The sequence below is a fragment of the Motacilla alba genome, chromosome 2, assembly GCF_015832195.1.
Source record: "Motacilla alba alba isolate MOTALB_02 chromosome 2, Motacilla_alba_V1.0_pri, whole genome shotgun sequence".
Lineage (NCBI taxonomy): Eukaryota > Metazoa > Chordata > Aves > Passeriformes > Motacillidae > Motacilla > Motacilla alba.
The window spans coordinates 69,602,957-69,624,636 of NC_052017.1; the positions used below are offsets into that span (position 1 = coordinate 69,602,957).

Sequence of the window (21,680 nt, forward strand, 5' to 3'; positions counted from 1 at the left end):
TGAGAAAGGTTGGTAACACCTCTGTGATAACAAATTTAAGAAGAAAATAAAAACACACAGTGTTTTTCTAACGTGAGAAGAGGAGGAGGTGAGAACATGTAAGGGAAACAACATGGAGACACCAAGGTCAGTGGAGAAGGAGGGGGAGGAGGCGCTCCAGGTGCAGGAGCTGAGATTCCTCTGCAGGCCGTGGTGAGACCATGGTGAAGCAGCTGTGCTCCTACAGCCCATGGGGATCCACAGGGGATGCAGAGATCCACCCTTAGCCCGTAGGGGAGGTGCCCATGCTGGAGTAGGTGGATGCCTGGAGGAGGCTGTGATCCAGTGAGAGACCCAGTGGAGAGAGAGGGCCTTTGCTTCCAGGCTGGAGCAGCCTGGCCTTGGAGAACTGCACCCCATAGAAGAATGACCCACACCACAGCAGTTTTGGGAGGACTTTGCTTGTGAGAGTAGACCCATGCAGGAGAGGTTCATGGAGAACTGTCTCCTGTGGGACGGACCCCACAGTCTCACAGGGGAAGGACTCCTCTCCCTGTGCAGCTGAAGAAAACCCCAGGTGATGAACTGACCAAAACCCCCATGCCCTGTTGATGGGAAGGAGGGAGGGGTTGGGGGAAGAAAAGGTGTTTAGGGGCTTAATTTATTTCCTATTATGCTCCTCTGATTTGGTTTGTAATAAATTCACTTTGTACCACTAAGCCAAGCCTATTTTGCCCTTGGAGTGTTTTCTCCCAGTCCTTATCTCACTTCATGAAACCTTTGTCAATTTTTTTTTTTTCTCTCCTCTGCCCAGTTGTGGCAGGGGAGGGTGAGTGAGCGACTTTGTGGGTGCCTGGTGTTTGGCCAGTGTCAAACCATGACAGATGATAAGAGGCAATGGGCACAGACTGATAACATGAAGTTCAATCTGAACATAAGAAAGGATGAAGATGGTCACTTATGAGGGTGGTCAAGCACTGGCACAGGTTGCTGAGAGAGTTTGTGTATCCTCCATTGGTGGAGACAGCTGTTCAAAATCCAACTGGATTTTGCCCTGTGCAACCAGCATCAGTTTAACCTGTTTGCATAGTGGGTGGGACCAGATGATTTCAAATAGCCACTTCTACCCTGACAATTCTCTGTTTTGGGGAGGGTTAGCCTGACCTGAGAGTCAGATGCTGGTTACCATGACAATAATGCAGGGAAGCACAAATGAAGCGCCTCCAGTGTTGCTTGCAGTAGATGAGCTCTGCAGCCCTGGATGGGTTCCTTTTCTTCTCTTTCACACTTTTCACTTGTACTCCAAGTCATATACTGGAATGTGTACTCTTCAGTACTCTTCAAGGAAAGCTGAGACTGGGAGTGGCTTGGTAGCCAACCTAGCCTGTTTGACCTTTTGCATCTCTCACCAGCTGGCAGTCACTGTGCTGTAGATCCTCAGAGAGCCTCAGAGGTTCTGTTTTCACTCTTCTTCTCTTTCACAGCCTTCACTTATGTGTTCTTCCACACCTAAAGAACAAACTTCTCAGTAAAGCTGAGTCAATAGCACACATCTGGGCTGCACTTGGGGAGGCCGAGGGACAGACAACTAAATCCTGAGCTGTGGTTTTAGAAGCAGTACTTTGTGCAGGGAAGGAGATGTGGATATAGATTGTTGAAGGGAGATGTAGTTCCAAATAGAATACCTTCTGGGTAGGTGGAACAAGTTGTGATTATTGGTGGAATTTTTTTGAGAGTAAATGCTTTTATGGTACCTCCCTCCTGCATTCAGATCCTGTTTTCTTACATAATGTTCTCTGACACATAATTGGACTACCACAATGGCTGCAAAATTTTATGCTGTTCCTTATGGCCACTGGGATAGCATAACTGCTGCCCTCCCAAGCTGTCAGAGGGAGCTGAACAAGCAGCATGGCTTGTTCATTATTGTACATGGGTAAGAGGGATGTGTGGAAGGTTCATTTTTTTCACATTGCTTGTTTGCTCTTGAACAAGGTCAAAAGGGATATTTGGAAGGTGCTGTTCTGGGCCATAGCCTCTGGTCAGACTCCTTATATCTAGTGTGTTGTGAAAGGTATGTTTGTAAATGCCTAGGATAACATGCAGAATAACAGTGTTTGGAGGCCTGTTTGAAACCTAGTGAAAATAAGACACAAGTGTGTTAAAGTTTCTCAGTTTTGTCAGTTGGGATGGTGTGGTGGTTGATTTGGAGTGACAAGAATGGAAACATGCTCCAGCTGTGCAGATTGCAGGATGCTATAAGAGAACCAAGTAACTCAGTGTCTTGAACAACACAAACACAAGTTCAAGTTTATTTATTTCATTAAATGCAGCTCATGGTAAAATAGTAAGTAAAGCATCCATCAAAATCAAAATTTCCCTGGTGTTTCTGTCAATACCATGAATATCTTTGCTAAAATGCACTCAAAAGGTACAAATCAAATATTGGTCATTATTACAGGTGGCAAGGAAGTTTTTGCAGGTATTAACCAGGAAACAGGTATAATTAAGTAAAATTAAAAAGAGGAAGAATTTAATCTAAATTCTAACAGGTTTAGATTACATATCAATAAAAGGTGGCAAGAAGGCATGTTGCTAATAGTTTTCTTAGCATTTTTGCTGGTTGGAAATCTCAGCAACCTTAAACTAAAGAATTTAGAAACATGAAGGAAAAGAATGCAACATGATTAGAAGTCAGCACTTTAATATTAAGGATTGGACAATTTTCCCTCAGTCTTACTTTTTCAGGAAGCTGCAAGAGCAGGAGAGAATGAATGTGATGTGCCTATATCCATGTGGTGAGACAGGGGATGGTAAGGAGCATTCTGAGATTATTCTGGATTTGTATTAAATTTTGTTAATTTCCAACAGTCATTGAAATTTGAAATTGAGGTTATGAAATAGCATTGTAGTACAAATGCAGGTTTCCCAGTAAGGGAAAGAGAGCAAAAGGAAACATACAGATTTCTATGAGTTGGGTTTTTTTTTTCTTTTAAGGGTTCTTTTTCCTCTCTGTGAGAGTCAAGGGAATGAACTGCATTTCCCTTGAAGTCAGCATTTGACATAGGGCTAGATGATGGCCTGTGTGCAGAGAGCTTTTATGACTCCACCTTACTTTTAAAGAACAAAGCCAGAAGAGCAGATTTGATCAGAGGGCAAAACATTCTGTGCTTTCTTTTCTGTTTAGGACTGTCTCATTAGGACAATAGAAAGAAGCAGTAGAGGGGTGTTCTTTGGGGACACAGCATAGTTTCTGTTTGCTGCCTTCTTTGAGGGGGGTTGGGTGGAAGGAAAAGAACAAGCACTTCAGTACAGGTGGTTACATGGCTTAAGGTTGAGATTTTAGCACCACAGTTCACATTTTTTCCATTGAACAGTGAACCTTGGTTGCTGTCTGACCGTAAGTAATAGTTCATTCTAGAGGAGAGCAGAATCTACCAAAAAAGAGGATGCTCTTGGACTTGTTGTGTCTGATGAAGAAGTAGAAAGGGTGGTCAACCCTAAATTTCAGAACATGGCTAACATGTGCGCTTGTTAGTTCTATAATGACAGCAGTAGCAGCAGCTGCCTCAGTGCCCTTCTCATCAACTGCAACAAAAGACTTGTGGAAAACTTTGGAGATCATCACTTTATCCTTCTCTGTCATTGCACTGAAATCAGCATTGCTGCTGAAGGCACTGCGCATCCCCATCCTGATCAGATTATCACTGAGGTCATATCTCTCTTCCATTTTGAATTTAGGCAGGTACAGATCCACAAGAGTCTCGGTCATCTTATTCGAATCGGTCCATTCAGACAGCTTCTCATATGTCAGTTCTCTTTCCAGCTATCATTTCAGAAAGAGAAGGAATTTGGTTTTTGCAGGGAAAAACAATCATTAACTATGAATTAATCAATTTTATGGTGATGTAATGAATTAAACATTTTAAATAGCAAATGTTACATTTAGCTGAAAGCATGAAATAGAAATTGTTTTTACTAATGATCAGAGACAAGGTGCGCCAGAAGTATATGAATCTTAATTCTGCAAAGTTTTGAGCAGCGCCCTTTCCAAATTCATATCAAAGAGGGATGGGCATTCAACAGCTACCATGCCCCATGGTAGTTCTTTCCTCACTTTTAATTCAGTCCTGCTGTGACTAAAATTGCTGTGTGGCACATGGTTTGGTCCAGTTCTATAAAAACAGGTGTTAAAAATATTGCATATATTTCCTTGACAGCTTTGAAACAAAGTGCTTCCAGCAAAGTCTTTCACTGCCACTCTATATCCTGGGAACTATGCCACCAGGGTTCAGCTCAGATCAAATGGAGGAAAGCAATGAATGTTGTAGACTCCAAGAATTTAACAATCTTGGAATTATAGTAACTACAGTGGCAGATCTCATTATTGTAGCAAATGCAGTCTCACCAAAATTCTAGTTTTCATCAAGCAGACAAATGGTGGGAGGGGAGTGGGGGAAAAAGAGTGAGAATAATGTGGAAATAAACTTCCAGGCCATGGAGAAAAGATGTAATCTCAGGAACAACCTATGACTTCTTGTGTGGTGGTGTCTTTCCTGAACATGCAAGGAAGGGAGGTTCAACCCTTACAGATCATGTAAAACTGGGTGCCAGTCAAGGGGGCTGTTGAAGAGCTGAGCATCTGATTATGCACAGTGTAGCCTGTCTTCAGTTCCTGCCAGACTAAGGGCACTCAGCATGGAAGAACTTTCTTGGGATTAGATAAGTATTAAAGAAAACTAATTCAGCTGGTGGAGGAGGTCAAACAACATGATAACATGTCCTCAGGAAGGGAGATACTATTGTCAGCCTGCCCTTCTTTTTTTTTAATGACTGAACAGTAATACAAAATGGTTGTACCTGTTCGAGACCCGTAGTGTTGTCTTTGATGTCATCAGGAAGGAGGATGAACATACTGAGTTCACGTTTCACATATGGCAACTCAATCATTTTGAAATTCATTTTTTCCATGATGAGAACTGGAAATGCTTTTCTCATGTACATCATCTTAACAGGCTTGGTCTTGTTCTGGAAATTATTTTTGATAAGTAAGAAATCATTCATTGAATGGAAGGGTGATGATGTCTCAGTGCAGTGCAGGGAGAGGAAATTTTATAAACTTTTAAAACAGTGATATATCATCCATTTTCCAAAGCTTTTCTTGACTGGACAACATTGCTTATCTTGGTGTCTGGCCCAAAGCTTTTGTAAGGGGCTGAATGGAGATATTTTTCTCTTCTCCCCAAAACATGTCCAAGGAGGAGGGAGGAAGGGAGTTAGAAATGTCTACAAGGATTAGGGGCATGGAGCGGATGTGGGTTATGGCCTTAAAACGTGCTGGCAGAAAAGCAGCTGTGGTTTAAGAGGATGAGTGTTGTGTAGCTTATCCGTGGTCTCCTCTCTCTGGTGATGAAAGGTAATTGCTTGAAACAAAAAGCTGATTGCTTGAGAAAAGATAACTCTAGTGTGAGAGCAAAAGGGCTCATGATGAGAGGAGTTCCTGGGAAGCAGTCACATTGTCAGGAGTATGTAACTTCTATTAACATCTGTATCCCTCCATTCAAGGAAGCAGACCATGTGTACATGCTAATCATAGAGCAGAAGGTACACTTTGTGGAAGTTGCACAGAGTTCTTTAACTGTGAATTCATTAACATCTCTTCTGGATACATGTCATTAACAATGCTTCTAGCCTCACGCAGCCATGCATCAGTTCAGGGCACCCTGTTGCAGCTGTGTTTGATCAGGAATGATTGTGCCCAGCCTGGTTGCACAGCACAGAGGCCTGCTGCTGTACTTATGCATGGCATGCCCTGTAGTTCCCATCCATGAAGCCTGGACTTTCAAAATCATGTTTTTACAATTTAGTCAATTTTGGCACTGCTTTACTGAAAAGTTTTAAATGTCTGCAGTGATTTTGGAAACAGTAGCTGTTACCTGGAACTCACTAACATTTACCTGAGCACATCCTAATGCTTCAGTGAGCTGAGAACTGACAGATTTTGCTGCAACCAGCTTTTCACAGGGTCTAATTACCACAGGGCTACCTAAAAGACTTATGAAATGGAAAGATTTCAGCAATAGCTGTTGCGACCAGGTTGTTTACAGTAAGAAGGAGGAACTTACCTTGCTCAGTCGGAAGGGTTGCAGCTCTGTATCTTCTGCCTTAAATTTCACTTCCCATTCTGCCTTGAAGTAAATGGCATTTATCAGGATCAGCTTGGTGGAGTTTGTCACATCTTGTGGACCCAGCAAATTCTTGATTTTGCCTTTTGAAAGCACAAGAAACAGGTTTCATTCCAGCATAGCACAGTGAGGACATTTTGATCAGTTTTTCTCTCAGTTCAGCTTCTTAGTAAAAAGTCCATGCCTCAATGCCTTGCTTCCTAAAATGCTCCCCTGACATAAATCAGTGCAATTCTTTACACTCTCCAAAGCTGTTTCCTGACCTGTCCTCCTGGCTGACAGGAATTTACTCCTTCTTCCAGAACTGTCTCAGCTTCATGGCAAGCAGCTAGAAGCAGAAAGCCTCACTGACTGGTTACACCAGGTAGAAGGAGGAGCCCTTCTGCCCAGTGCAGGGTGGTACAGCAAGGCAGGCATCCCCCCCTGCCCTGGAGCACTGTGGTAGGCAGAGGTGCCTCTCCTGTCTGTGTGCTCTGCCAGTGGTGCAGCACCAGGGCATGTTTGTGCCAGCACACCAGCTGCTTCAGAGCACAGTGGAGTCAATGGGAATCTCCTCAGGGAGCTCAGTGAGGTCCAGATCAGGTGTTCAAAGCTGCTTAAGTGTGTTGCTCTTTCTCTGTCCTCCCACCATATCTCTGCTCACTGCCCACATCCACATCAGAAGGCAAGACCTGGCTGCTGCAGTAGCACATGGGGAAGCAAGGACACTGCCCAAAGGAAATGGCAGACTGACTTTGTGGGAGAGCAAAGATGTTGGGGTTGAGCCCAGCTTACCCTCAGTTTGTTTTTCAACCCAAGTGTTGATTTCCTTTCCTGACTGTTCTGGTGCTGTCTTAAAGTTAACCTTCTGTGGCTCTGCTTTGTAGTAGTTCTTACTGTGCTGTATGTATGTCTGAAAAATAACAAAAAAAGTGAGCAAAAAATTCTGTACTAGAGAAATATCTTATTTTTAGTCTGAAAAGGAAGTTGTTAGCTCTTCTACTTGATAGATTCTTGGACCTAGAAGACTGTAGGATCTTGCTTGTTACTTTGTGCTGGACTATGGGCTAACAAGTAAGAAATAACCAAAGAACAGAAATTTCACATCTTTTGTTCCAAGATTCATCTGGAAAAGTGATGAAGGCTGCGCACATCCTATGGATGTGCTTATTTTAATGTCTCATTTACAATTTTGTATATTGGGGGTTCCAATACTAAAGGCACATTTCATGTAAAGGGTTGTAGGGATCTGCAATGCAGTCAAAGGGCAATGCATCCTTAAATTCTGTGAGCAGACTGACTGGTATTTTCCAGTTAAGGTTATCACTGGAGTCCAGAGCTCCTATTTCCATTATTGAAGGTCAGCCTCCAACCTGTTCTATTAATGGCAAGTAACTAAAAAGAGAAATATTTTTGCACCTTTTCTTCCTCTTCCCTGAGATTTAACTTACAGGCAATAATAGGAAGGTTTTCTCCACGTAAATGCGGTTGGCACTTTTCAGGGAGTAGGTGCTTCTGGGTTTGTTGATGGCAGTCAGGAGCTTCTTGAAGCCAGAGTGGATATCTGTAGCTTGCTTGTTCTCAGGATCCTTGGAAAAAGAAACCAAGCATTCAGCAATTTCATTTTTGCATGAAGCTTTCAAAACATGCTAAGCAATGCATATAGGAGAGGGATTTGGGTTCCTCTTCCTTACTTTTTATTTTCCCAAGTTTACCATCACTGCAAATTTGCGAAGCTCTGTTCATGACTGGATTAACTGAATTGTCATATAACAAACCTTCCAGACTATCTCAGTGACTCATCCTTTCAGCTTCTGAGAGTCTGAGTGAATGAAAGGAACCGAACATCATCCTGTTGTTAAGTATGGCTGGGGTTTGTATTTTAAAGAGGAGTGCAGACAATAAATGCTGGACTCCTAAAGCTATATCTGGACATTTTGATTCTGCAGGTTCTTTATCATGGAATTTCAGTTCAAATAGATACCAATTTTCTTCTCTTTGGTCTCCCCCGAGAAGGTCTGGCCACAGAAGAAGAAGCTTCAGCTCCTGCTCCCACGGTGAAATGAAGGACCTGCAAGCAGAGTTTTCAAAGATAAGAAATAGGCATGAAGGACCTTGTAAGAATTCAAGTCAAATGGGGATCAAATGGTTGTCATATTTCTCTCCTTGTGATAGCTCACTGTGCTATCTGCTGTTTAGGTGACTAATCAAAGGGATGCTGAAGCTGTAGTGACATTAAATCCCGTGGAATAACAATGAGTAGCACCATCCTCCTCCCAGACCACCAACACTGTGCTCTTATCTACATGCTGCAAGGCAGAACTCCCTTCCACAGCTGTTTCTCCCAACAATAGGAATGTGTTTGTGCAAATCCAAATGGTTCTCCCCGCACTAATAGTACAAAGGTGACCTACCTCTGCCATCTCAGTTGCTGTAGTTCCTTTTGCTCCCAGGTATGTCAGAGCCAGAGCAGCTGATATGCTCCAAGGGGAGAAGAAAATGTTTTTTCCCTTGTTGTTCTCATTTAGCTTGTTGAAAAGATCAATGGTAAAGTTGCCAACTGATGTGGAGACCACTTCCATTTTTACAAGCTGGAAAAAGGCAACCGATAGAATTGTATCATTTGAATGTTTAAATTTTTGTACACAGTACCCATTAGTGAGAAATGTTGCATGTGCAAGAAAATCCATTTAAACCACTAAACTAATAGCATAGTTGTATGTTTATCTTCCACACAGGTACTGTTTCCCACCTGTTACGAGCACAAATTTTTTTGGGGTTTTTTCGCTCTTTTATACAGCTGCAGTTTTCTTTGTGATTCTTTCTGACTGTGATTTCCAAACATGTGTAGATTTTTAACCTCTGTATTTATTTTGTTTTTGTTCTTAACTAATGATTTATCAAAGCAGCGTTCCCAGGGGAATTTATATGCATTTTTAGTGCATTGGTTCACACCATGTTTGAGTTTCCCACTACTACATTTGGATCTCTATAGAATTGACACCTGATACTGCAGAAGGATTTAGGCATAATTTTGGGGCTCATTTGCTTTTCCTAGCCAGCGACATATTCTGAGTAGTTTCATGAACAGCAAAGCTGTTTTTTCCATATAGACTTACGCAGTTTATTCATTCTGTGTACCTACCAGCCCTTCTGTATGTTCCAGCAATTTCTCAGTCCCCAGAAACTGCCAGATGCCTTGAGGTTATGATGCTCCAGGCTTTACGATATCTACCCAGTAATAGCTGCCTCATGTAATTTATCACTGAAGAGACCAGAAATGCTTAGATTATTGTTGTTATCATATCTATGGAACGGAGCAAAAAAACATTGTGGAGCAATCTCTGAAGTCTGCAGATATTTATGAAGTGTTTGGTTTCCAAACAACTAAATTCTTTCTGGCAGTCAGTATGCCCTCAGGGCCATGTCTGTACCACAGAGTGATTTTCTTTCCTTGGAGAACACCACCAAGAGAGCACCAGGATGGGAATTTCTGTTTTCAGCTAATGAATACTCCTCTGAGTCTCTGTCCTGATAATGTGCAGTGCCATGCCTTCACCTGAAGTACAGAATTCTTTTATCAAAATGAAGATTTTACTTGTAATGCAGTCACTGCCCTAAGAAAACTTTCCTGCTTGTGAATAATTCTGCCCCAAATTAGCAGTTTTCTGTAGGCTTACAGCATTATTTTCTCTAATGGTTGACATTTAGAAAAACACAAGGCAAGAATAATGCATTATAACACAGGTATATTATCACTTATCCATACAGTCACACATGGCACAGATTGCTTTTTAAAGACACCATAAAATTTACTTAAATTGTTTTAAATATTTACCTTTAATCCCGTGAGAGAAAAGACTTAGGTCTTGTCCTCGGTCAGGTTCTGCATTTGTGTGTTAAGCAATTTTTAAATTAAGGAACACAGTACTGCTTTGCCCCTCCCTTTCCTTTTTATCTACATCCAGGTTGTTTCCACCTACCCAAAGCTCCTTTCTACTGCATCCCCAAAAGATCTTAAAAAATTTTGTCCTTTTTGTTGTCCTGGTCACTTTTCAGGTTTAGAGATTTCAAAAGGACAACAGAATTAAAATCTCACGTCTGTTGTTGCGCCACAATAGCCTACTGACAGGATAGCAAAGCAAGTTGCTGATTCCAAAGGTTTTCTGGTGTTGTGGAGATAACTACTCTGTTGTTTAAAATAAGTGAGTTTTAAAAAGGTTACACAATACTTTGTTTTGGGTTTTGGATTTAAGCAGAAATTGAGGGTCTGGTTCTCCTCTCTGTGACTCTTGAGTTTCAAATGCAGTACCTCAGCATAAACCACCAAGTTTAGTGATTGAACTGGACACTGGGAGTCCAGCTTCAGACTGAAGATTATTAGGAACACAGACAGAGGCAAAGCTGTGAAGGAGGGTAAGGGATGGACACACCACTGGTTGTGTTGGTGAAGAAATCTCATTGCAGTCATGGCTGGGAATCATTTGAGACAAACACTGTAAAACCCTGAGTTACTGCACAGTAAGGAGGAGGGCAAGAATTGAAACAACCCTGCTGGGAGGGCTCAAGCAAAGACAGAGAGACACTAGAGAGTGAAACATGGCACAAGAGCTGTCACTTTGAAGTCCCAGAAGAGAGACAGTGATGGAAGAAGAACAAGGTGGCAACAACTCTAAGACTCTAGAGGGCAGCGGAAGGTGCAGGAAAGGAAGGAAATTGTACTGTTTGCTAAGCATTTTACTGCAAGCCTGATTACAGGAATACAATGGCTCAAGAATTTTAAAAAATGTCAAAAATCAGTGTTGTGCAAGGCAGTGAAGAAATGCCAGAAATTAAACAAGTGCTAGTTTTAGTATGGGTGTACATCCTCCAGAAATCTGGATAGGAGAAAAGTCAACTGAATGGTTAGGTGGTGAGGAAGCCCAAGCCAGGAGACTCCCAAGTCCCAAAGATATATGCTGTGAGCGAGGTAGTTGCCTTTGCTAATCAAGATGCGAGGAAGCCATACAGGATGAGAAAGGGAGATGGCAAGGCAGAGTGGCTTTTGACAAGAGAGAAAAAAAATCACATGTATTAATTGAAAGGGGCATCCAGAGATCAACCTCCTGCTTGGAGCAGGGCCATGAGTAGATAAGGTTAGCCATAGCCCTTCCAAAGATGAAGATTCCACAACATTTCCAGCACTGCAGTTCACCCTGGGAGAAGGTTGTTCCCTAATGCACAACTCACTTTTCATGTGTTGTGGCCACTGCCACTCAGTAATGATATGGCACTGCCAAAAGGACATCAACTGTGTCGTCTTTGCAATCATGATTAAAATAATGAAAGAGAGAGAAAAGGTTGTCGGGTCTCACCTCCGGATTGGGGTGACCCCGAAAGATGGAAAAGTTTCTCCTCCAACCTGTGCCTTTAAAGAAAGACTCAGTAGGTCCTCTGTTGTCTGGTCTCAAGGTAGTTTATTGTTGGTTATCTAAAAGATTCTTCTCCTGAACTGCTGCGGCCCGTTCAGCAGGTCAGACAAAGGCACACTGTCCTCCCAGGGGGCTGGTGCCATCTTCTATATCATACATTATGTGTTACATGTTTATACTTTTCCCCAATGCCTACTATCTATATTGAATGGTGACTTTCTACTCTAAACCAATCTGTGAGTGCCAATGTCACCAAAGACATGGAGGCTAGGAAGGAGAAAGAAAGAGGACAGGGCACACCCAAATCCCTCCATCTTAGAACCCCTTGACCCCCGTGTACAAAACTTGGACCCCTGCGTACAAGGCTTAAAACCCCCTGTACAGCACTCAAAAATCCTTCCTTTCACTTTGAAACTACTTCTACTACAATACCTAACTTGTGTGTGTGGCTTGTAATTCTTCATACAGAGTTGGTAATTTGCTCCATGGGCTAAGATCAAAACCCCACGTGTGTCTTTGGCTGCATGCCAGGGTGTCAGAGCCCCCTGCCAGCGGCTCTGGCCATCCAGGGCACCCAGAGGGTTGTCCTGGGTTCCCACAAAAGGTGACTCACGTTTCCATTGACTTTAAAGGCCTGAGTGAGTTTGTGTTCATGTTGTCATAGTTTTGTTCCTCCTTGGCCTTCCAGGTGTCTTTTCTGTCTTTATTCCCAAGGCATATCAGGAAGTGCTTAAGAGGCTTATCCAGACATGCCACTCTTCCATGAGGTAAAGGAGGGCATGGCAGAATTGGACCTGAATGCACTGGGATCCAGTGTCATGTTTCATGACTGAGACAGGCAGAAGGCATTTCTCTTGGGGCTCTAGAGGGATAAAGCACGTGCTTCATAACACTTTTCCTATGTTCCTTCCCATTTGGGAAGCAGAGCCAGAAGGGATCCTGGGAGGAGCTGACCACTTGAATAAAAAGAGAAAGGATGCAGGGACAGTCAGCAGTTTCTGCCAGGAAAAGGGAGTCCTGCTGTTTCAAGAAAATGTGTTTGTAGTAAGATGCTGTTGATGTGTGCAAGTCCATTAAGAAACTTGGCCCTTTGCTGTCTGTTGTGAATTCATATAGTCAGGAGCATTCCCTGCAAACATGCATGACTGATCAGGACACTCTCTTAGGAGAAAGAGCAGTGACAGGAGTAAATATGACCTGGGAGATTCACATTCATCTTCCAGAAAGCACTTGTGGCCATTAGTATTACCTGTATTAGCTTTAGACTTGGTTCTCCCATTTGATCTTGTCTCAAACCAGTGAATAAGAGGCAAAGTAAAATAAGAGCAAAGCAGTACAGTGCTAGGCTGGAAATAGTGTTGTAAGGGTGAAAGTTGACAAAGGAGAAGGTTGTGAGGCACATGTGTTTTATTTGCCTAGCTCTGTAGTGCTGTTAAATATTTTCCAGTTGCTGTGGGACAGAGATTAGAAAGTACATGTGTTAACCCCTTTTCGAGAAAAAAAAAAAAAAAAAAAAAAAAGAAGCACCAGTATCAGGAACAAAGGTGATTTTGTAGGTTTATTTCATTGCCAGTTCTGCCAGACTGCAGAGTTGGTAAAAAACTGATAAGAATGCGGGTGAGAAGCCTGCCTTGGGGATCAGCATGAGCTGAAACCAATGGAGATGCAGCAGCAAGGATGTTTTCCTGGGTTTTCATCTTCTTAGGTATCAAAACTTTAAAATTACTGGTTGAGCTCAACTCAGTCTGTTCTAAATTGTGGAAGTTCTGGTTCAGAAAGTGCTAAAAAGACCCAGTAATGTTCTTCTTTGCACAGTTTGGTGCTTAGTGTGTAGTGCTGGCATTTTGGAGTTCTTTGGCCAGGAAAATGAGCTAGAGGCATAAATTTGAGGTTATTTTTCATAAATACTCTCTTCTAACATTGAGAGATTTGTCAACAGTACAGGAAAATTAAGAAGTGCACAGGCTATTGAGATGTTCTTTGTGGTGTGTATTGAGTTCATTTTTGTTGTTGCAATAACCTGTTTAGTAATCGAGTTTCTAGGGGGAAGAAAACCTTCCCAAGAAGAGGATAGTCTTGGTCTTGTTGTGCCTGATAAAGAAGATGAAAGGGTGATCAGCCAAAAAGATAACAGTAGCGCCAAGACTTCGTGATGCCAGTGTTGCCGAACTGGCAGCTGCTGCCTCTGTGCCTTCTTCATTGACTTCCAGGTAACACTTGTGGAAAACTTGTGACAAAAACAGGTCACCAGTCTTGGACATTGCTGTGAAATCAGCTTGACCTTCTGTGAAGGCATCTTGTATCCCCATCCTGCTCAAAGTAGATTTGAGATCATATTTCTCTTCTAATGTGAACCTGGGCAGATAAACTTCCATGTTCATTTTCTCCATTAGTTCTGGATTTGTCCATGCAGACAAGTTTTCAAAAGTCAATTCTCTTTCTAGCTGCAGTAAGTAAAAGGAAAATTAGAAAATTAAAAAATGTTCAAAAACCTGTGCCCTAATTGCTATTTCTTCTCTTAAATGGAGAACTTTTCAAGAGGTTGTAAGTGTACAAGAAAAACAGTAATGACACACCACTTTGGAGATCTTTTTAACTAAAGGAGAATGTTGTTCGATGGATGCAATATTTGAAATGTTCTCAGTAACTGTCAGGGAATATAGCAGAGCTATGGTAGTCTGGCTATTTTTCTGTTCCCAGGGCTGTCTTCCTCACATTTTAGAATTCACTGAAAAGAGCATTCCCCTGCCCCCCACCCAACACCTTAAAAATTAAAATTTCTTAAGGGTTTGTTATCCAAAGGCAGAATCAGGCTTTTTACAGAAGGTGGCAGTATCCATACGTATTAGTTCTGGCCATCCTGGAACATACCTGAGCCTGCCCAATTTTTGGTGAGTTTTTTCCAGAATGAAATCATATCTGCCTGAATTGGTGTGGACAATGGACTCAGCAGGGCTGGTTTTGTGTCCTCATTTTTGTTTTGCCAGAAAAGGGGCATTTTTGTTTTGCTTACAGGGTTGGGTTACCTGTTTCCAGGACTTACGAACTTTAGCAACCACAGACATGCTGGCTTCCAAGACTAAGAAATCTAGTCTGAGCTTCAAGAGCTTCAAGCTCCCAATACTAGATCAGATTTGGGATTTGCTTTGCCTTGAGCCTGATCAGCATCCTCCCTGCTAGAAAAATGACTGCAGCCTGGTCTGTTACCTCACACATGCATAAAGTAAGGAAATAATGACACTCTAACTTTTTCACAGTATTTATGTTCTCTGTTTTTTTACCTTTTGTAAGCCAGAGATGTCACTCGGTAGCAGGATGAACATGCTGAGGTCGTTATTGACATATGGAAGCTCAAGAACATCAGCCTGAACTGATTCTATGTAGTTTAAGTTAAATTTATCCCTCAGGTACATCATGGGCACTGGTTTAGTTGTATGCTGCAAGAAATCAAATGGAATGTTTTACATTTGTACTCTGAACAGTAAAAGGACTGAGTTAAAGTAGCACAGTGGATGTTTATTGTATTTACTCTACAAGCTGCCCAGTGTGTCTGAGGCATCTTTATGGGTAGGACACAGAACATAGGATCTTCAGAGGATCCCTGCAAGGCACTGGAAAGGCACTGGGAGGCATTGCATGCTATCTGAGCTGTCTCAGATGACACCAATTGTAGGAAACTGAATGCCACTGATTTGCTGAATGATTAGAAGTGAAAATGTAAAGAACTAACCCATACATTTTTGCTCACCTCTTTTTTTTTCCTGCCTTTGGAGAATGGAAGCTTTTTTGAAGTCAGCTTCTGATAATTTACTTGTGCTTCAGGGCCTAGCATGTGTGTGCAGTTTTAGTACTGAAAGTGTGGTGAAATAAATATACTGAATACGCTGTATGCTTTCAAATAAATAACTATACTGCCACATGGATTTAAAGGGTGACAGGATTTCTCCCTCCCCCTCCTCTCCCCCCATCTTTTTCAGGTTTTTCCACCTGCAGTGTAGGAAACAGGGCAGTATATTGCCATACCGTGTTTATTCTGAAAGGCCTTTGCCTGGTAGCTGCAGCTTCAAACTTCGTTGCCCAGTTTCCTTTGAAGTAGAGTGCATTTATCAGGACTAGCCTGGTGAGTGAATCTACGGATCCAGGAGGCAGCAGATTCTGGATTTTACCTACAGAAAACAGAGGGACAGTCACACATCTGTCCAGTTTCACTGTGTCAGTCTAAGTGCTGGCACAGTTTCTGGAGATATAAACCAGGGAAATTTTAAGTGCTGCCATAGCACTCATCTAGCTTGAGATTATTTGCAAATATTTAGTTACTGGGATAATCTTGATTTACAAAGAATAAGCCATATTCCTCACACACTGAGATGCGGGACACTAATTTTAGTAAGAGCTTGTTGTTAGATGAGTAATTTAGGAAAAGTCTGATTTACCTTTCTGAGGTGAATTGTTTTCCTTCCATGGGCCCCTTGGGCACAGAGAAGCCAAAATGACTCCTTTTCGATTTGGAGATGAGAGGCTGGAACTCACCTTCAGTCTGTTGTTCAACACTGGAATTGATGTCTCTCCTGATTGCATCTGCTGCTCCCACAAAGTCGACTGATTGTGGCTCTGCACCATAATATCTCTTGACTAAAAATAAGTATTCCTGCAGTGCAATAGAGACACCTGACTTAGGTTTCCTGCCTGCCAATATGAGTACTACTACAGCCAGAGATGAAAATTACATGGGCACAAGCACAGTGTTTTCTCAAAGGAGCAAAGTATTTTTTAGTGGAAACACTCGATTTAAACATTCTTATCTAACTACATCTACAAATCACTCTGAGATTAGATACGCATCCCAAAAAACTAAAATTTTAGTGTCCAAAGTCTAAGGAAAAGTATCATAGAAAATGTTAATGTTAAGGATAATAATATAATTTGTAACAAAAATATTTAAAAGTATATAGCTTATGTTGCCATAGGTAGATCATGATGATTAAATGACACTGCATAATCTGAATAAAAGTCTTACCTTACTGAAAGGCAATGATTTCTCTCCATATAGCTGGTTGACACTTTTAAGTAGGTAGTTTCTAGTGGGTTGGTTAATTTCAAAGCTGAGTGCTTTAAATCCAGTATGGATATTATCTGATTTGCCAGTCTCTGTCTTGGAGAAATAGAAATAAATAGGACATTATTCATCTGTTGTGTAAAAATCCTGGTTTTTTCTCTCACACAGATCCAAGTAAAGCATTTCTCTTTGGGTGATCTGTTACCTATATTACAACAGAAGAAGTACGTTAAACTGGACATCTATTAAAATTATAATTTTAAAGTATTAAAAGTTGCAGGTGTGGTATAGACACACATAGACAGTATGTGAAATGCAAGTGTTAAGAGCCTGAATTATGTAAACTATTTAAGGGTTTATAAGTGGATATTGTGAAACTTTGGATATCCAGAAAACAAAAGTCTGAGAGTAATTCTTAAACAATGCGTGAGATTTGGCTCTATCACTCCCTTAGTTTATGAGAGTAGTGTTGCGTGGAAGGTTTGCCCCTAAATTTCTTAATGTCTCTCTTAATATTTTGTGGTTTGGGATTTTTTTTTATGTTTCAGTAATTGCAGTAAATTCTCTATGTTGAAGTGACAGGATTAAATGAATGTGGGTTCAGAGTCTCCAATGAGCTCAAGGAAGAAGTTGTGAATTAGTAAATTAAAAATCTGCACCTGTGCTGTATTCATCTCATCATTATATCAGTATCAGAGGCACAAACAGGCCCATAAATCTCCAAAGTGTTAGAACCCATAGCACTACCCATAGGGCTACCCATAGCACTGTAATTCTTACAGTGAGGGTAAGTGTTACTCATGAGGAACAATCCCTTTCCTGTTCATGCAGTGCAAATAAGATGTTGACATAACCCCTAAAATAAATCTTCCCACCATGGAATTTGGCTGTGGGATGCAGATCCATTCATCAAAACTAGCAGCAGTTGGGGTTTTGTGGGCGGACTGCAGGGAAACATCTCATGCCCCTAAAGAATAAGGATGACGGGAAAGAGCAGGGAGAAGAGTTTGATATCACCATCTTTGAATTATAAACTAGGAAAAAGGCTTTATTTACTCAGAGGGATTACATTTGCTCTTCTGTATTGTTCTGATATGTTAAATTACATACAAACTGGGACAAAATGCCTGCCAGTGTGGCAAAGGCTTATCTCAGGAATAAAATTATTCCCATTTCTCTTAGATTTATTGCAGGGAACTGGTCTACTTTGGAAAATCCCAACACATAAATTCATATTGTTAACTTCTCAACTGAAATGGAGGCTAATTTCTGAAACATATCAAGAATAGGTAGTCTGAAAAAGTTAATGTTCTGATTTTCTTTGTCTTGATGCTGCAATCAAATGTGTGGAAGAGCATCTCTTTTCTTGGGATTAGCTCTCTGAGGTAAGAACTATCCTAGCTTTTGAATAGTAACAATTTGAGAAACTAATCTGTCCTCAGAGCGAAAGGGAAAAGATCAGATGATCTATTGATCATCAAATGATCAAATTTTGCAAATTTGAGGTTAGATTATGCAATTCTGTGTAGAAGGGGGAAGCATGCAGTAAGTGTTACATTAGGTGAAGGTATCACACAATGCTACACCAATTAATTTTGTACACTAAATCTGAGGAAGGCAAAAATAAGCAAACACAAATGTGGAAGGAAAATACAGGAGAAAATGTGGCCATGCCCTTAGCTCTATCACCAGCTTGGGTGAGATACCTTCTGGAAACATGCCCGTCGATTTGATAGACTCTCTTCTGTTCTGGCGTAGACCTGCATTCTTATGGTTGTGGTGACATTTTTGGCTCCTTCAGCTTTGTTGAAGTGAAGTACCTGTAGTGGAAAAAGCAATAACAAATGCAACAATAGAAAATTTGCTGTTTCAGTGAAATTTTTCAGTGACATCAAGGGGACTGGTAATGAGGACAGTCAAGCTCAAAATTTATTATTGGGTCCCGTCCTTACTGAATATGAAATCTTTGTCTAGGTCTCAATGCCCATGTGTACAAAATGGCTTGTGCAAACTAAGCTGAGGGCTGCAGGGTGAAACTCTTACGTACCTGGCCTTTGTTGAGGAATCTGCCTGCTTTGAGTCATGCCCTGGGATGACCTGTTAATACCTGGAAAGAGCCACTTATCCCCAGATGGAGTCTACCAAAGGAGAAGTCTTAGTGGAACTCTGCTATATGTCAAAAAGCCTGAAAAGTGTGCAGGCAGTTCCATGCCTTAAATCCCTTTCTCTGGACTTGTTCACCTTAACCAGGCTACAAAGGGGTGCGAACAACCTTGGAACACTTTTTAGAAGAGCTGAGTCTTTCATTTTGTTTTCTCTTCATCCTAACAGAAGATCTCTCCTTTTTTACCCTACTGGGTCTCTTTTGTGCTATAAATCAGGGGTTAGATCACTGCAGGTGGGACAATTTCTGCCATAGCAGAAGCAAACTCACAAGCCTCCCTTCCTCCAACAGGAGCTACATAGCTGCATTAGGTGTTTAACAACCGTGCATTGGGACTGTTCTCACTGTCCTCTTATGAAGCTACAAGCCTTGAACAAGTGTGACTTGGCAATTTCAGTAAGTAATTTTGCCTGTAAAATACATACCCCAAAGAAAGCGTTGTAGTCTCAACATAGTTTTTCTCTAACCTTGTAGATGTGGATTTATGTTAAGCAAAGTGTAAAACTTGAAACAACTATAGAGGAGAGTCCTCAAAACTCTTTTCCTCTGTTTCAACACAGCAAATTTCTGGCATGGAGGACATTACTCCAAGAAATCAACCCTTTCAGACAGCTACTTTTTGAAGCCCAGACTCACCTTTGCCATCTGATCTGCAGTGTTACCTTTGGCTCCCAAATAAACAGTAGCCAGGGCAGATGAAATACTCCAAGGAGAGAACAAAATATTCTTGTCACCATCTTCCTGCAACTGCTGTTTGAAAAAGTCAAGAGCAAAGCTTGTGTTTGCTTTATTCAATGTATCCATTGTCCTGAAGCTGCACAGAAAGACAGAAAAGATGCTATTAATGAACCACCAGCTGTGATTGCTATTTTTTCAGAAATTCCTCTTCACTGTTTGAACTTTTTTGTGATTCAAAGGCTTTCTAAAATTGCCCAGCCTCTAGCTGTGCTTCATATTTGTTCACCAGGAAATTCATTGCACTCCCCTTTGCAGCATCTTAGAGTGATAGTTGATAGCAAATTTTGATTTTTTGATTACTCAGCAAAGCCTGGGCTAGAGACCACCAAGAAACTGTCTCTTAGGAAAAATTTTATGCTTCAATTTGTTCAAGAGTCTTTTGATGCTTATCTCTGTAGTGAACAAATACTCTGGTGACAGGAGTCAAACTATTCCTTTAGGTCAAGACAAAACACATCTTCCTATACTTGAGAAAGCACTGCCCCAACTATAAGCATCCTGAATTACCTTTCTGACTTTTAAAAATGTCCTGAAACCCTGCCTTACAGCACTAGCTCAGATCATAGCTTCCCAGTTCTTCTGCATAGCAGCTTTCTATATTCAGCAGACCACAAAGGCTGCTATTTGTTATTTGACTTGCAGGTTTAGCTGAGGGTTCTAGTCAGGGACTAAGAGCTATTTTGGTTGGTGTAGGATGGCATTAGACTAAAAAATAGTTTGTGACCCTAGTAGCTTGCAAACCAGGAGCTAAACTTGTAATTCTAATCACTAAAGAGTACAAGAACAAATTACCTGACTTAGGCAAACATAATGGTTCTTAGTGTGCTGTGATATATATGCTAGCCAGTGAGCTCTAGAAATTACAGCACTCTGAACAATAAATTGTCTTCCTGTATATTTTTAAGACTTTCATCTTCTAGGCTGTGCCTATGCAATCTTAGTTATATACTTTCCCCAAGCTTTAGTTGTTTCCAGTTCAGATACCTGCTTCCTTTTTTCCTATTTGTCAACAAAGCAACATCAGCCAAGAATAAGTAAAATAAATAGTATCTAGAAGTCATTACAGTACCTTGTTTTGTGCAGGGAGTAACACAGCTGCTCTGGGTGTCTCCAAGGTTTCTGCAGTTCACATGAAGGGTAGGATGAATTTATAGTGCGCCTGGCCGGTTCTGCAAAGGTTCTTATGACTCATGACTCTGCAATGAAATTTGCCCTATAGGCCACATCCCTGTGGAAGAACTGAATCACCTCAGAGTAGGATGTGAAGTGATGGTAAGAATGATACCATAGAAGAATTTTACAAAAGTGACTGCTTAAGTATTTCTATAAACACTTTTGTGGCAACAGGCTAGTAACAACTTGAACCCACACTACTTTGAACAATCTTTCCTTTGTGGTTTGGAGAGTTTAAAAAAAGGCAGTCACTGACCTACTTCTTTTATGGTTTGTATTACAGAATTTATCTCTGAAAAACACACAGACAGAAAAAAAAAGAAAGGGACTTCTTATGTATGAGTTTTTCTACTGCCTGCTTCCTTCTGAGAAAGTATTTGTCATTCCTGGTGGGTTTCTCTTTTGGAAAAATAGGGTTTGTTAATCTTGGAGGATTCTAAGACAGACAACCAGGGGAACTCTGTAACTGTGAGATAGGGAAGGTTAAGACCCAGGCACCAGACCCTGACTTGTATTAGCAGTGGGCAACATCACTTGAACTTAGTGTGGGTCTTAGATTAGACTTCGTTTCTATTTCCCCACCCAGTCTGGAAGCTGTTTGACCTATCTAGCAAATCAGAGATCTATTCCTTATTTTCCATTCCAGAGATGAATATTCTGTCAAATCTTCTTTTTCTTCTTTCCAGGGCTACTAAAATACCTCCTTCCCTGATTTTCCTTGCAATCATTCTTCTGTAGTCCTTCCTTTATCTGTTCGTCCCCACTCTCACTCTTAACTGAAACACCCTTTAAAATCCTACTTTGCCCTTTATTTAATTTTTTTCTCTCTGCACTGTTGATATCTCCACCTTGAAAACCTGAGTAGGAATTGGATACCTCCCCAGCACTGAGAAGGACTCACTCACAAGGTCTGTTTCCTCAGCATAAACTGTCTTTGGAGAGCTTTGTTCTGACCTGCTGTCTGTGAGCATACATTTAACATGGATTTATGTTAC

The 21,680-nt window shown here is 41.2% G+C and overlaps 2 protein-coding genes across 2 annotated transcripts; both read right to left on the reverse strand.

Annotated features, from left to right (window-relative positions):
- Nucleotides 1-2,283: 2,283 nt before the first annotated feature.
- On the reverse strand, nucleotides 2,284-10,104 carry LOC119697057 (heterochromatin-associated protein MENT-like). The gene is made up of 8 exons (XM_038127138.1): nucleotides 9,982-10,104; nucleotides 8,558-8,734; nucleotides 8,128-8,214; nucleotides 7,595-7,732; nucleotides 6,939-7,056; nucleotides 6,105-6,247; nucleotides 4,840-5,007; nucleotides 2,284-3,805 (listed from the first exon to the last, which is right to left on the reverse strand). Exons 2-8 carry the CDS (start codon nucleotides 8,723-8,725, stop codon nucleotides 3,392-3,394), a joined length of 1,236 nt encoding a protein of 411 aa, XP_037983066.1. The 5' UTR covers nucleotides 8,726-8,734; nucleotides 9,982-10,104; the 3' UTR covers nucleotides 2,284-3,391.
- Nucleotides 10,105-13,099: 2,995 nt separating this feature from the next.
- LOC119697056 (serpin B10-like) lies at nucleotides 13,100-20,842 on the reverse strand. The gene is made up of 8 exons (XM_038127137.1): nucleotides 20,582-20,842; nucleotides 19,411-19,588; nucleotides 18,317-18,430; nucleotides 16,572-16,706; nucleotides 16,085-16,202; nucleotides 15,578-15,720; nucleotides 14,836-14,991; nucleotides 13,100-13,998 (listed from the first exon to the last, which is right to left on the reverse strand). The coding sequence occupies exons 2-8, from the start codon at nucleotides 19,576-19,578 to the stop codon at nucleotides 13,594-13,596; spliced, it is 1,239 nt and encodes a 412-aa protein (XP_037983065.1). The 5' UTR covers nucleotides 19,579-19,588; nucleotides 20,582-20,842; the 3' UTR covers nucleotides 13,100-13,593.
- Between the last annotated feature and the right edge of the window lie 838 nt (nucleotides 20,843-21,680).